General features: G+C 37.1%; 1 protein-coding gene across 2 annotated transcripts in view; it reads left to right on the forward strand.

Moving 5' to 3' along the window:
• ROCK1 (Rho associated coiled-coil containing protein kinase 1) overlaps positions 1-16,838 on the forward strand; it is an 80,654-nt gene that overhangs the window by 16,070 nt on the left and 47,746 nt on the right. Inside the window, exons 3-4 of one of the 2 annotated variants that reach the window (XM_042833892.1) lie at positions 12,682-12,763; positions 16,478-16,578. In XM_042833892.1, coding sequence (XP_042689826.1) covers positions 12,682-12,763; positions 16,478-16,578 — 183 coding nt within the window. Of the gene's footprint in view, positions 1-12,681; positions 12,764-15,192; positions 15,296-16,477; positions 16,579-16,838 lie in introns of those variants that run through there. The other variant, XM_042833900.1, reaches the window with a different exon arrangement.

Genomic DNA, 16,838 nt, shown 5'->3' on the forward strand with positions numbered 1-16,838 from the left:
GCCTTTCTGATTTTCTCTCTGCATATCTTAACAACTTCTCTGTACTCCTTCTGAGTCGCCCATCCCTTCTTCCACAGGAGGAACATTTATATGTACATTTTATATGTAGTTTATATATACATATTTATTTGTCAGGGAGCAATATTATGATTAGCAACAAAATAGACTCGTTGGAAAGTGCATATCAAATTCTGGCTAATACTGGAATGACTGCTGTCAGTGTTGTTGATGTCTTGGGCATTTTGGCTATTAAAAATCACATCTCTCTAGCACATTCACATTATTGGATGATGTCTGGAACCAGTGAGCCAGACTATGGGATCTTCACAAGACTGTTTTCAGTTGTTAATGTTAACCTTTATGTAAAGAAACAGCATGTGAGAATTTGAAACTGTTCCACTCAGCTCTTTTTCCGATCTCTTCCTCTTGTCTTCTGGACAATAATGAACTTTTCTTTTGGTTTTCAGAAGTTACCTAATTCATAGATGGGTTTGGTTTGACTCCTGATGTTAATATTCAGGCCTTCTCTTATTTCCTTAACAGCAATATGTTCAAATGAGTTGCAGTCTGGCGTACTGTAAGTGATACGGTCATTTTTGAACCTGCATTTTTGTTGAAGATTCATTTAAAAACAGTTTCTTATACTGGACTGTTATCTTCTAGGATATGGCCAGATTAGGAGGTTTTTCAGTGAAGCAAGATACACTTTGGCAAATGAGGTTTGTCCTGTTACAGTTTTGTAGGTTGAGAGAGAGATGAAATCATAAGAAAAAAGGATCAGTTCACATCCTCGTGTACATTATGTCCAAATTGGAAGGAGCGAAGGAGAAAGATCTAAACATTTCAATGCAGTGTGAATGAGAATTGTACATCAGTTTTTTTGGGTATTCTCAAGTGCTGTTTGGGATGTATGTCTGATGTATACAGAACATATATGTGCACATTTCCAGACCTTTCCTAAAGCTTGAGTGATTATGCTTGTTTTTTTTCTTTTTTTTTTTTTCTTTTTAACTCTTCTAAACCGAATTGCTTGGCTGCGTTTCAGAATCTAGTTAACTGTGAATGATAGTTATTTCCATGCAAGTGCATTTTGTTTGAATACCACAGAAGATTTAATGGTTTTCTTAATTTCTACTTAAGTCTATGAATTCTGAGGTTAGGTAATTATATTCAATTATAAAGTGGCCATGACTGACAGCAAGCATCTGCTTCTAAAATGACTGTGTACATGTACCTGTTTTCATATAGCTGTTCAGAAGTTGGCTTTGCAGTCCAGCAGGGACTTCTGCCAAGAGAAGTGGAGGAGGCCTGAGGGAAAGTTAATTCTGAATTCAAGGGGATAGTGCTCAGTAAATGATGTTCTGGTGTAATCACTCACTGCTATTTTCTAGTATTTAGGGAATTGGGCTCCTGCTTTGCTTGGTGTCCTACGAAAGCAGATTTTACATGAATCGGAAGGAGCAGATATTACCTGAACTGGCTGGATGTGGCTTTTGCACCGCTGGTTGTAGCCAGTAGATAATGCAGTGCCCCCTTTCATGTGGATGGTAAGTGAGTAGTGTGTTTTTCATAGTGTCTAGGAAAGAAATCATCCAGCAGATTGACACAACTCACACATAGCCTTTCAGTTAGCTTTTGTTTGTTTGCTTGCTTATTTAGAAAACGTGCTTTCATCAGTTTTGCTCTCTGCTTAAAGAGAAACTAAATGACAGCTACTCCAAACAGTCTGTGAGATGGAGGAGCAGAAGTAATGTTCGAGTGCCCTGTTTCATGACAGGCTTATATGGTGTGACTAAAGTATGGTTTGTCCTCATCTCCTGTTGAGATTAACATAATCAGCCCAAGCTCAGCCTTGCTCCCTTGTAAGGACAGGCAGGAGAGACTTTGACAAGATTCCATGGTAGTGGCAGTGGTCCAGACATCCCTGGCTCTCTCTTCTCTTGGGCTAAGATTTGTTTTCTAAATCTAAAAGAAAATCATGCCTTTGGAGGATGTATATTAGTCTATTGCATCCTCTTGGCAGGGCGAATGCTTTTCCCAAGTTCTGAAGTGTTCTGTGTATGTGGGGAGAGTAGTACTAAAGAGGAGTTGATGTTGTACACTGGTCTATGATATCAGTGCATCTGGAGCAACATGTTGGAAGAGCTGTTTTTCATCTGTTTCTTAGAATTTTAGTATTTTATTTCCCTCCAATAGCAGTTCTTAAGCTCAGTGTAAATACCCAACATAGTAACAGCTGGATTCCAGTATTTTACAATGTTTTGCTGTCTGTCTCTTGGTTGAGCAACCACACTGAAATGTCTTTCTGGCTTGAGCAACTGTACTGAAAATTTCAGGGCATGCTGTCTTTCTTGCTATAAGAAGCTAATGACTTTAGTTTTCCCAAGCATAAATCTCAAGGTTTGAAAGGAATGTAGGAAACTTATTTACAAATCCCTAAACAAGCTTGCAAGCCTAATATATCAGGACCCTTTCTAGATTAGAAATAAGTGTTGGGTACAAATGAATTCCTGATACAGCATCTGTTCCTCTTGATTGAAAATCTCAGGTGAAGTGACATATTCTTGCTGTGCTATGTGTAATAAAACCCCTACTAATTATCATGTGAGAAACTCCAATCTGCAAAAGCCACCCTGAGCTATGGAAGACAGCTTTAGCTCAGGTCTGTAATTACTTGAATGTGCAACCATGTTTTCATGTAGGTTTTAAATTCTTATTGGTTACACCCCTTTTTAATGTGCAGTCCAAAGCACTTAGGGTTTTTGTCATGACTGCTGTGTTGTCAGAGTGACAAGTGTTCTGGAGGAAATTGGTCTTCAATAGTGGTGAAGTCGTACTTAGAGCTTGGTAGATTTCTGGCTTTACTGGTGAATGCAGATGCCCTTACCCTTGAAAGCAGTCGCTGTTTGTGACTTGAAAATACACATAAGCATCCAACGTATTTCAAAGATGCATTACTACTTCACTCCTTATGTTACCGTTTGTTTGTTGAGGGGGATTTTGATAAAGTGGGTGTCTTTGTCACTTCTTTCTTAGCTTCTTAATGGCAGTGGTAAGATCATACTTGTAGGTTCTAAATTTTTAACACTTTGGATGCCAGAATCTAGAAGCAATTTCTTCTCGGAAGTGCTTTGTTCAGTATTAGTGGTGCAGATGTCCTAAAAATGTGAAAAGCTTGCTGCCTGCTTTGCTGCTGTCAGTAGCAAAATCCTGTCCATTCTGAAGAATCTCAGTGCTTGGCAGTAGAATTATCTTGCCTCTATCTAAAATAAATCTCATCAAACTTTTATTACCTGAAAACAAAACAAGCCAACTTTAAGATCATTCTTGTAGCTATATTCATCATGGACAAAAAGAATATAGAACAGCATTAGTTTTATGTACATGTAAATCTTTTGTTTTTACTGCAGCTGGAGTTTTTCTACTATTGATAGGTGAAAAAAAGCCCATGGACTTTGTGGGTGTTTGCATTATAAAGCTGTGTAGTGATGCACAAATTCTTAAGTAGCGCTCAGTCCTTGTTGAGTTGCATATTTCAAATATCTGTGTGATGTGTGATCGCTTGTGATGGAATGCCTACTGCAGAAATGGAGATAGAGCTCGGACAGGGGTCGTACAACCACAGAAGCTTCCCAAAGCTGATGCTCTCAGGGAGTTGTGCTCAACTTTCCTCCTTTTTGCAGTCCGTGTGACAGCAGAGGACACCATATAATTCTACAGATCACGGTTTCAGTTTCCAGAAAGTATTTTTGGCATAATTCTCTCTTTAACTTCATTTCCAGACTTCTGTCATGGCTGCTTTTCACCTCTTAATAGGAAAACTGTTTTGACTTATTGTAGAGTTTTAGGAAAGAATTTTTGTAATATGTTGAGCTAAAAGATCTAAGGTTGTTTTGCGTATTAAATACCTCTTGCACGTTACATTTCTTCTTATGGACATGATGGTACCCTGCTAGCTCTCATCCTGTCCAGCTGGCTGAAGTTAGCTTCTAGGCTGACTGCATGGATACCTGCCTGGAAAAAGCTTGAAGAGGCGAACTGTGGTTGGTTTCCCAAGTAACAGTTGCAGAGGGGGATGTTTCCTTTGCTATAAATGTCACTGTTTCATAGTGGTGTTGTACTGTTGCTTTCTCTTGACTGAAGTTGTTTGTTACCTTTGGACTTTTGAACTGATACTGGCACAGTTTATCCTTCCATATCTCTGGCTTATCAGTTGTGTTTACTGTTTTACTGAAGGACAGTTGTGTACCAGTGTTTCTATCTGCAGTGTTTTTATCCATCCTACTTTTGCTTTCTAATGAGTGTTTCTCAGACTGTTTACTCTGTTACTCTGAATCGGTAGCTGTGTGTGTGTTCAAATGGACTGTACAAGCAGAAGCAGTAGATCTGTGTGCTGCCTGTGGATGAGTGTCCTCTGAAGATAACTAAGAGTACTGTAGACATCTCAACTTTTGCTGATGTATTTTGCAGGTGAGATTTAGTTTCCGCCCCCAGGTTACTTTACATTTGAGATGCAGGAACAGGACTTGTGGTATATTTTCAGCAAACAGGCTAACTTGCATAACTCAAAAGGATGTGAGGTCACTTCCCAAGGTATTTCTGTGGCTGCTGTGGTTTCAGGGAGCTCCAGACCTGTGAGGCACTTCTATTGCTTAGTGCTGGAGCTGCTGCACAGCGTTGGATTCATGGTGGTGTGAATGCCAGTCAGACCTTTAACTATAATATGCTTTAAGTGTATTTGTGCTCAGCACATTCAGTATAGTTTTATTGGAAAGGGCAGTTTTAAGAAGCTGTGCTTACACATTATTTGATCCTAGTGGGAATTCAAATACAGCTTGGTTAAATCATATAAACCTAGTGTATACCATCTCTTTTTATTTTCTGCACATTGAGATGTCAGGAAACCAGTGTAGCCTTCCAGATAGTTATGCAGCTCTTTTCTTCTGCATGTAAGGTGTCTTCTGGATGGCAGCACATACCGTGCACTGTACTGAAGCACTGTAGATTGTAAAAGAGCATACCACAGCATAGCAACTCATGCAGGTGAACTTCTTTAAGGGAAATCAGCTACAGCTATCAAGAGACCTCTTGTTACAAAATGAAATAATATAATTTGACTTAACAGCAATTAGTTTTTACTGCTTTCATTCAATCTCTTCCATCTGCTTCCAAACACACGTTGCACTTATTTCTGCATAAATCTGACTGAAATATGTTCTTGGTGATATTTTGGTGTCTGTATATGTATTTTCTTCATCTTCCCTGAAAACACTGTTCTCTCGTTTTATAGCTGTTCTTAAAGATATCAGATTAACTGAACTTTATTAAGGTGATATATTGAAGTAGTAAAATACCAGTGTATTAAATTTAAGCTTGGATTTAATAAATACTAATCACACTATAATTTCCTACCGTAGTGAAATTAGTGCTGTTATAGTGTTAGAGGTTTTTGTTGGCAGGGACAACAAAACCTCTGAAATGTGTAGAACCCAAAATATGTCTGAAATGCGAGGACCCCGAAGTACTGCATGCTTTTGAAAGAGCAGTACAGCTTGTGTCTGCCTGTCTGTCGTCCTCTGCTGAAGATTTTCTTCTGTATGAGTATGGGTGCTAAAAAGACTGTTACCAATTAAGTACTTACATTTGCATATAACTATACAAAGTTGAGTTACAGGTAAAAATTGAAACTATTTATGGAAAAAATCTTTAAAATCCTGTAATGAAGGCAATGACTGTTATTGCTTTCAATACCCTCAACTTGAGGTTTCAGGGTCTTACTACTGAGATTTTAAATCTTTACTGAGTTAAACTCCTTACTTATTGGGAAAAAATATCTTTGTGAAAGACTTAAATTTATGAAAGCTCAGTGAATGCTGCAAGATACAAAGAAGTAATGAGCTCTGTAGTGTTGTAGATGCCAGCAACAAGAAGGTGCCATGAATCAAGTGCCTTGTACTCAAGCTCATGTCAGTTTGTGTACTTTGCCTAGTCTAACAGTGTAATGAAAATTCTTAAGTGAAGTGTCTTAACTCTGTGTACATTCACTTGTCTACTTTGAAGATGAAGTACTAAATTGCAGTTCCGTGTTCTCTGGGCAGCAATGTAAACAAATAAGATTAATTTAAAACTGTATAATCTTTTACATACTTAATTGGAGGTGGGTAAATGCAGTCCTATTGGCCTGAAAGTTGGCTTTCGAAGAATATTGCCTGAAACTAGTAGGTTATAAAGGTCTGTGTGAAAAATACATTTAAAAAAAAAATAAAAGTGAAGAGGAAATAATGCTGGGCATGAGAAGAATGGAAAGCTTTGTGTCTTTCCTTATCAACACAGTTGGCAGCAGGATGTTTCACAAAACAGTAGGGGAGTTCAAAGATGGCTCCAAGGCTTTCTAAAGGGCTGAAGAAACATCAAGTATGCAGAGCTAAGCCTTGTAACGGGGTCTGCCTGCTAATGATGGGGTGTTAAGGATGTTTGGAGAGGATAACTCATTCCTAATGCTTTTTTCATGCAAAGCAAAAGCATAACTGAAGCCATGAAAAAAATGGGAAATTTCTGTATTACAGATAGAATGGGGTCCTTTAGGTTGGAAGGGAACTCTGCAGCTTGTCTAGTCCAGCGTCCCATCACAAGCAGAGTCAGCTGGAACAGGCTGCCTGGGATCATGCCCAGTTAGATTCTCAGGATCTCTGCGGGGATATTGGGCAACCTGTTCCAATGTTTGACCACACTTACAGGTGTGTTTTATCACTAATTTTTCTTCAGATGAAATCTCATGTTTTAATTTCTTTGCCTCCTGCCCTGTCAGTGGATACCACTGTTGGTGTTTCTCTTTTTCATCCCCTTCTGTTTCATACACGTGGATATGATCTTCATGAGCCTTCATTTCTCTGGCACTTTCTCTCTCAGCCTCTCAGGACAGTGCGTTAGTCACCTATATGGCCTTCTTCTGGATTTGCTCTCTCTGGAAGGCCCCAGAACTGGGTTCAACAGTGCAGGTGTGACTTCACCAGAGCTGAGTGGTGGGCAGGGATCACCTCTCCTGTCCTGGTGGCAATGCTGTAGGTATCACAGCCCAGGGTGCTAGTGGCTGCCTTGTAGCTGGTCAGTGCTCAGCACGTACTGGTGGCAGGAGCATTTCCTCCCCAGGTGTGGGACTTGGCATCTGCCTGTGCTGAAGTTCACAAGACTGCCAATTTATCCAGCCTTTCCTGGTCCCTTTAACAATACAAAGATCTGATGATGCAGTTCAGAGAAACATGTTTTTTCTTTCCCTGTGGAGTCGAGTTATTACTACTTTTTGTGCAAGTTTGCAGGTAGCATATAAAAACTCACTTCTCCCGCTACTGTCCCTATTGACATTTCAGCACAGATCATGTATATACATTTTGTAATGTAGGACATGTTGAAAAATTATGATGGACCCACGAGGATAAAGTTCAGTCAGATTTGTTGGTTTAAAGTATGGGAGGAAGCTCTAGTACTATAGAAATAAACAGGAAAATAGTTACAATGTGGGGAACTAAAATATGGATGGTGAGAGTTGTTTGCTCTGAAGACTTACTGTGCTCTCTCCAAAAAAGGAAAAGTAGCAAAGACTGTAAAATTGGATAACTGCCAGTCAGTCTGAGGAATGCAACTTTTGTATGCTGATAACACTCACTAGGTTTCTTAGTTGTCTGAATGATAGATAAAGCAACAGTTGTCTCAGTAGCTGTCCTTCATCTGGGTTTATTCTTTTTTTTTTTTTTGTCACACGCTTCCATTAGGTACATAGTAATAAAATGTGTATGAAGTTAAATAATAATAAAAATTAGAAATAATCCTGTGGCTGTATCCTGATAAAGTAAGTCATGTATGTTTGACTTTATATCACTTAAATGTGGTGACAATGTGTTTTGCCACATTGGATTTGCTTGATGGAGTTTGAGTTATTTTAACACTAAATTTCACTGTAAAAATTGCATTAAAGTTTATTTCTTATGTCTGAATAAAAACAGTATTACAGACACTGTAATGAGTTCTGGGGTTAAGGAGTGTTTTTACAAAGTGAGACAGCTCACTGCAGTCATGGTGGGAGTGATAGCTTGATTTGGGAACGCTTTGGGATGAGGTCAAAACTTTGTGAGTAGAGCAGTACCAGCTGACGTGGGACTGCTTACTGCAGGAAACAAACACTCTGTGAAGGAATCTTAATGAAAAGGCATTCATAATACATATTAATGTATTGAAATTCAATTATGAATTATCGAATTATGAAATTCAAAGCTAATAAAATGTGTAATTAATATGTATGCTAATGATACATGTTATTGTTTTCTATATGTATAGAAAAACTGAATGGGAAATAAAGAAATCTGTCTGCATGCCTCTTAATGAAAATGCATACGGGATTTTTCATACTGGAGTCCTTCCTTAGAGCGTTCTAGAAAAGATCTTTGTACAAATTGACAAAAAAAAAAAAAAAAAAAACTGATACGCTTTTATATTTTTTACCATCTTTTTTTTTTTTTTTTTTTTTTTTTTGCTTGATGGTGACTCATTAAGACATGGAGCATTTTTGTGTGTAACCTTTCTGTTTTTCTACATTGCTATTTAAAACTGTTTCGACAGCAGTAAGGAAGATGTTGAACGTATAACATTTTTTCTTCTTTCCTTGAAATAAAAAAAACAACTTGGGGGGAATGCAGGAGCACCCAGCAACAGAACAAATGAGCCCGTGTGTGTTAAGATGGGGAGCACCTTAACTCCTGTTTGTGGAAGAAAGTCAATTTTTGCAGACCTATCATAGGTCCTTGAGGGGATTAGTGAGTATGAGGCAAACAAAAAACATTTGATAAAGCTCTTCATTTCAGATTTTTATCAAAAATAAGTTGCTCTCAGATGGGGTTGTTTGTGGATGAGTGAATAAATTAAGAGTTGGCCATCAGCTCACTCAACAGAGAGATCAGTAATGGTGTATAACAGGCTTGTGGTATTTCTCAGAAATAAGTGATCCAAAGTGGTGAATAATGAGGGGATTTATGCTAAAAGGGTAGTGAAAACTTAAAGCAGAACAAAGGAAAAGTCATTATTTGCTGGTGCCTGGATGGTTAAAAGTAGTAGGTGAAATTCAGCATGGGATGATAAACTCTGATCTTTGTTGAGTGTTGAACTAGATTTGGCTTATAGTACCTGGTTGCATAAAAGAATCAGTGCAGTGCACAGTGGCAGTCCAAATTACTCAGATAATGCAGTTATTAACTTAGTGAAGAGCAGAAACAGGAGATACTGTGCTGTAGTTTATGCTTTTGGAGTGAACACAACTGAAATACTATTTATGGTTTTCCCTCCAGTTCAAAAAGGGAGGATGAGAAACAAAACATTGGGTGACGGTGGGACTTGAAATACAATTCATACAAGGATAATTGGAAAAGAAAAGGCTGAAGGGGAAATGATGGAAGTGTGTGAAATTGAGGTGGAGGAGCTGGGTAGTCATCATTACTTTTGTGGCTGAGGCATGGTGACAAAATACATAAAATGAAGTATGCTTTCATGTACCCTTTAGGGTGTGGAGTTATTTATGTGATGCTGTAACTGCTAAACACTTAGAGCAATGAGGGGAAAATTACTGAAGAAAATTGTAGTTTGCTATTAAATACAGCAATGCGATTTCTGACGTATACCAAAAAGGCATTGCCATATGCTGGACTTGTTCATGTCCTCTATCCTAGACATCCTTGTCCTCCTCTTTGGAGACAGTATTTGAGTTCAGAGCGGCCTTCCAGTTGACTCTCTTAGAGCTTAGGTTTAGTTGAAAACACCTCCAGGCTGTAAATGTTGGTGAGATGTACTGGCTGTGCTGTGTTTAAAGATATGTATCGAAACTAGGTTTTTCCCATTGGTATGGTTTCAATATCACAAAAACATCTTGTTTATTTTAATAAACAGCATCTGATTACTGTAATTGAAGAGGAGGAGATATGGCTCCCATAGGTCTTGAAGGAAAGATATTCTTTCCTGTCTGTATCAGGTGGGGGTCAGGTGGCACATTGAGCAAGATGGAAACAGGAGAGCCAAGTTCTCTTTGCAGTTATCAGCAATAATGGTTGTGTCTCCTTTCACTTGACCTTGTTTCTCCAGTTCTCGCTGTAACTCTGTCCTATGTTCCTGTCTCTGTCACCTGTGCCTCTTCTGCTGGGCTTTGCCTTCTCCTTGCCTGCTTCTCCCTGTTCCTTCTCCAGCGTAGCACTTGAAATAGCTCTTAGTTCTCTGGATGTTGTAGCAAAGGGGGGTTGCTGTTAAAGAGACTGTGGTAAGAAGCTGCTTGTCTCCAACACCTTTAGGTGTCCCTTGTGTGATTTTGAAGTGTGATTTGACGTGAGCATGAGATCATCAAGTAGTTTGAATTTGTCTTGCAAAGTTTATTTTTTTTTAAGTGCTTTACTTGAGAGAGTTCACTCAAAGATCTGAAAGGGAATATTTCCGTGGTTCACTCTGATTTAAACAATTCTGAAAGTTTGCTGTGGCTTGTTAAATGTGAATTCCCCACTCTCATCTTGACTTCAGAACTTTATTGAAAGGCACACATGCACCTGACAGACCAATGAAGCTGTGACACTTTGAATACTTAGCAATTTTTTTTTCTGAGTAAAGTTATATTTTAATTTAGAATGAAAAAAGTCGTGATGCAAATTAAGACTGATGTTAAAAATGTGTAAATATTTCCATTAGTCTTAGCTTCTTGTAGTCACTTTTTAAAGCTCTCGTGCCCCAGAAGGAAAAAAATGAAGTGTGTCAATACTTGGTTGGTTTCTCTCCTGAAGCTACCAAAAAGGTGAAATTCTCTGGTGGTTTTTCTGGGTGTTTACTGTGCATCTTTGAAAAAGGCATCTTTTAGTAGGATACAAAGTATTTCTGACCAAGTTGCATTTGATCTAGCGCTATTTCCCAATCTGGTTGGAGTCCAAGCTGTAATTGGCCTCCTACTCTCTTGTTTATATTTCTGATCCATTAGTATGTCTTTGTGGTTGTTGTTTGCTTTCCTTTCTTCTCATCAGTATAAGTTCAAAACAACGGGCCTTTAATACACTCAAGATGCAAAAGCTGACTTTAAGGGCTGTGAAAATATTATGATAATTGATTTGACTATTTGTTTGTTCTCATTGTAATGCTTCTTAGAGTTCCAGCTAAACCATTCTTATGGAGAGCTAACTTAACCTAGCAATGTTTCAATGAAATTAACAAAATGAATAGCGTCCAGCCTTTAATATAGCTCTGATTAGCCTTGTATTTTTAGTTCCTTACCCATGGTTTTGAATACCATCATGATTTTACTGCTTGTTTTCATTACATCTGAGATATTTCTATCTCAGTAAATTTAAAATGAGGATTGTAAGCCTATAAATAGTTTAGATAGGTAGTGTTTGGTTTGCGTAGCTTATAAACTCTTATGGACTGATGGGAATAAACAGGTTGGAATTTGATGTGAGGAATCAAAGGCAATTTTTTAATATACATCAAACACATTCTTCTAAAGAATATTCTTGTAAAGTAAGCTTTCAGAAAGCTTGCTCTGTAGTATTTTTTCAAGGAGAGTTACCTGAGGGATGAAGCAGTTAGGACTGATGGATCAACTTTCAATCGTGTATCGCATAATTGCATAGAAGTAAACAACAGCCAAACCCAGGTCTGATCAGATCCAAACTGATCAGTTCAAAGATGTCTGATCTAGGAGTTTACTCCAGCAGGTCAGTAGTAGGTGGTGTGGGCATGTAGGTGGCAGTAGGACATGTAAGTAGCAGTACTTTCCTGGCACGCTTTGCTTGCACCCAGTGGTTTGTATTCCACGGCTTTCCTATCCATCGGCTTTCTTGTTACCTGGCTGATGAGTGCTACATGTGTAATTCACAAGGTCTTCCTAGAATACTTGATTGTTTTTCATTAGATGCTCTATCTGTTGTTTTCAGCCAACACATTTTTGTTTAGTTTTTCTCTGAGGAGGTGTAAACCACTAAAGCGTAATACATGCCTGTTGTAAAATGAAGACCATAAACTTTAAGACAAAGTTTATGGCACTTAACAAGACCTTAAAGATGCGGAATTTTTTTTTTTTTTTTTTAATTTTTTTTTTTTTTTTTGGTTCGTGGCAATGTATTTGGTGAAAAATCAGTGAAATTGCATTTGTTCACAAAATTAAATGCATACCTTGTAAATATATTATCTTCATTGCTGTGATTAAAAAAGATGGAGAGGTTTGGGTGGTGGGGGGGCCTGACTCTTGGAATTAACCTTTTTTCCTGTTGCCATTCAGTGATTAGGTGCTTGCTGCATGGTATGTTGTCATTTCTTGACATTGACCAACCTCATTAGAACTTTCATAGTTCTAATGAAGCTTTTCATGTTTAGAAAAAAATAGTACTACTGTAAATGTGGAGCTAATGAAGATGAGTAATTTGTACAAGTGTATTTGTTTTGAGATGAACAAAGATTAAGTTTCAACCCTGGCCATTGGAAGAGGAGTAACAGCTATTTTGTTTGTCCTTTAGAGATGTGCAGTAGCTAATTGAATCATTAAGTAAATGTGAATAATTTTGTTTGTATGGAAAATCGATAAGAACAGCCATTTTAATCTCATCTCTCTGACTAGCAGAATGTGTATTTTCCCAAACATTTAATTTTGCTTTTATTGTTTTTCTTCAGGATGGATTAGATGCTTTGGTGTATGACTTGGATTTTCCTGCCTTGCGAAAAAACAAAAACATTGATAACTTCTTAAACAGGTGTAAGTATTTAATATTGTGGTTACTAACTAACTGGGATTAGAAATACCAACTGAAATAAAAGAATTTGTTGTTGCATCTTGAAATCCTTTGAGAAGTCCTTAGAAATTTTGAGTTCAAGGTGTTCTAATAGTCACATTTGTTTATTTACCAGTCAGTACTGACGCAGTTACTAGTAGAAATCTAATCCCCAGCAAATGAATGTTCAAGTTTGCTAATGTAAGTGATGTTGTATTCAGTATCACAGAACCTTTAAAGAGAAAGGCCTGTTTTCTTTGTTCTTGGCAACCTTTTGGATTCCTGTAGCTTGCTGTGTAATATCATGTGCTAATGTACTTAAAGCAATTAGCAGTAAAATGACGTAATGTGTGCAGTGTCAAGAAATCATACTGAAGTGTTCACTGACAGACTGGAGCATTTGTTTCATATTACAAAAGGTCTCTTTACTCTATCCAATACTCTATAGATGCTGTATTTACATATTCATCAGTTCAGAATTATTTTTTTTTATATATGCACAATTGTTAGGTCACCATGGTAGCTTCCTTGATTTTAAAAGGAATTAGCAGGTAAAAAATAATCCATTTTATTATCTAGACAGAAAAAAGAAAAGGGAAGAAAATGTTATAAACATTTTGTTGGTTTTTTTTCTTATTTTACAACTGGGAGATAGCAGTGCCCTATTACGCTTTCTTGTTAATTTTGTTCCCTGTTGGTTTTTTTTGGAAAGAATTTCAAAATTCACATACCTTCAGGTTAATTTTACTCTTATCATAGAATCACAAGGTTGGAAAGCACCTATAGATCATCTAGTCCAACCATCCTCCTATCAACATTACTACCCATTAAGCTACTAAACCACATCTTGTAGCTCCTCATCCAGATGCCGCTTGATCACTGCCGGGGCCGGCAACTCCACCACCTCCCTGGGCAGCCATTCCAGTGCCTGACCACTCTCTGAGAGAAAAAGTTTTTCCTCATGTCTAACCTAAACCTCCTCTAGTACAATTGTGGCCATTTCCTCAGGTCCTGTTTGTTGCCTGGGAGAAGAGGCCAAATCCCTCCTCATCACAACCTTCTTTCAAGAAGTTGTAGAGTGCAATGAGGTCTCCTCTGAGCCTCCTCTTCTCCAGACTAAACAATCCCAGCTCTCTCAGCTGCTTCTCTACTTGTGCTGTAAACCCCTCACTCCTTAGGAAATCATATTATTTATCATATTGCTCTCTATTTTTTCACAAGAAGATATCCTTCTCAGTAATAATATTCTTAATGAAGAATGTTGTACTGCCTGCTTTTCATATCTAAAAGCAAAATAAAACAAAAAAAGCACATCATTTAAGAGCGAAGTCTTTTACAGTCTACCAAACAGATAAATTCTGGAAATGATGGCAGAGGTCTTTCCTGATTCTAGACATACTGCTGTCTGTGGGTAGAATGGGCAAAGCTTAGAATTATATTAAGTTTTATTAGATTTTTACAAGCTTAAACATTGTAATTGAATGTTGTAATAACCAACTTTTATGACAAATGCAAAGTAATTTCATTAAAATAACCTGATTTTTGTCTTTGCTTCATTGAAATTGGTTTAAGTCACAATAATGAACGGGTGGATTTCATTTCATTTCCTATCTGTGCCAGTGTAAGCCCATTTGATGTGGTCTGTGGTTCAGCATGCAAGTCAGGCACTCCAGCAACCAGCTTACATCTAATGTTAAACTTCTCACAGTTCAAGCTATGTTTGAGTTTGTACACATTGTTATGCACACATGTTGTATACTCAGTTATTTGCAGAGAAGGTGTGGTGAAACTGCTGGAGAAAGGAGAAGTTGGATTAGGCAAAGGAAGTTCTTATTTCAAAACATAATTTGAATGCAGTTTTTAAGAATAGTGAAGTTGTCAGAAAGTTTCAGAAGATCTTCGCCTTAGCATTTGGGGATGAGTAAAGGAAAGGAAAATGTTTGTTCACGGTCTGAGAATGAGTGTCTTGTCGGTGTAAATTATTCTGTATAAAATGTAACCTGAAGGAATTTAAGGGTAGAGAACAGACCAAATTATTTCAGCTTCAGACTGCTTTTGGAGATGTAATTTTGCTGTCATTGCTGGAATATGAAAACAAGCTGTGCACCTGTGAGCAGTGACCTTAAAGGGAATGGTGAAATCTAGTTTACCTCAAAATTCTGAGTTAAATAAATAAACAAACTCCTTTATGTAACCTATGACATGCAGGCACGTTTTATTGATTAATAGAAAACCATTAAAAAGTATCTTTTTGCAGTATTAGCTATCCAAATAGTTTACTCCATTATTGTACAACTTCATTGTGGTCATTTACATTACAAATAAAATCAGAGCTTGCTTTATTTTCTAGAGAACATGCTGTTAGGAGAAGCGTAGACAGTAAGTTAACAGTCATTGGAAAAACATTGTCACGGACTGGATGATCTTGAAGGTCTTTTCCAGCCTCAGTGATTCTATGATTCTGTAAGAATTGCTGCACTTCAGTTCTCTGCAGTCCCACCCATCTGCTGCCATAGGTCAGTTTTTGCAATTTGCAAATAAGGCAATGCATTTTATTTTAAATTACTGAATATTTTGATCCTTGTATGAAATATTTTGTCAGAATTTACAGTTTGAACATAGTTTGTTGAAATCAGCTAGGGTCACATTGCATTGTAAGGGATGGCTCCACCATAGTGGTTTGATAGAGTATTTATTCAAACAAAACTGCATTTGTTTCTGTAGAATAATAAAATCTTGATTTAATTGCACATATGCCACTTTCATTTCAGGTAATGGTAGTGTATGCTGCAATCAAATGGTAGTTTTCTGTTGTCTCCCAAGTCTTTTTTTTTAACATGAACTATAGAATTGACATTTCTCTTTTCTCTTCCCTTGTATTTCTTTCCAAGCTTTGCTGTTAGGTCTAGAATATTATTTTTGAAAGTAAAATGATGTTGTATAACTTGTTTTATTAGAAGTATTTTAGTATCTGTTCCTTCTTTTTAGAAATACTGAAACTTGAAGCTTTTCCATGTAATCTCATGCCAGTGTTGACCCACATGGATTAAAATAGACCGTTATAATCTTTGACCAAATTTGGAATTAGAATATCTGCCCACTGGGAGTTGGTAAATTATTGTAGTTTATAGAATGACAGGTTTATATAAATAATTACCATGATTCCCACTGCGTGTTTTAAATTAAAATCTTCTTTTTACAGTAAAATGAATAATGAAAGTGCAGAATTCTGAAAGGTTTTTAAAAATAGTTTAAGTGTCTCTTATGTATACTTAATAACATTTTCTCAGATGTATTGCATAGTTATCCAGAAATAGTCTTTTAAAACCGATCTACTTACAAGCAAGATCATGCTGGATATGAGATTTTCGCATAGCTGCTTTTTTTTTTTTTTTTTTTTTTTTTTTTGTAATATAATTATTTAGAAAAAAATATTTAGAAAAAAAATGCCAAGTGAAGGATGTCCAGTAACTTGAGTGTACCATCATTCTTGTATTATGTTTATGTCAGGTTTGGTTACTACAGTAATGAGAGTGAGGTCATGCATTCTGCAGGGAAGTTTCCAATAGGGAAGTAGGTTAAAATCCAAATCCCCTCTCTAAGGAGTTTATCTTTCAATAATGTTGAAAAATTAAAATAAGAGGTGAATGAGTTTAATCAATTTGATGCATATGAAATGTGAATTTTCTTTCATGTAGATAAAGACACAGTAAATAAAATGAGGGATCTGCGGATGAAAGCTGAAGATTATGAAGTGGTGAAGGTCATTGGCAGAGGGGCATTTGGGGAAGTTCAGCTGGTGAGTTCTGTCGCTGTACGTTTGAATGTCTTCTGTAGCATTTGCTGATGCATCTGTTTCTGAATGCAGAGTTCAGAAGATGAAATCACATATTACATATATATGTTATATATGCATTATGTTATACATTATATATTATATATGGAAATACATATTTCTGTATCTCCCTATCTATTTCTTTTTATCCCATGGAATTGTTTTTGAGAATTTCTGTACTCTCAATCTGCACCTGTTTTGCACTGTAAGTCATACTTCTATTA

Source organism: Centrocercus urophasianus, unplaced genomic scaffold, assembly GCF_019232065.1.
Source record: "Centrocercus urophasianus isolate 14NV4802_14NV808 unplaced genomic scaffold, USGS_Curo_1.0 seq_11, whole genome shotgun sequence".
In the NCBI taxonomy this organism is placed as follows: Eukaryota; Metazoa; Chordata; class Aves; order Galliformes; family Phasianidae; genus Centrocercus; species Centrocercus urophasianus.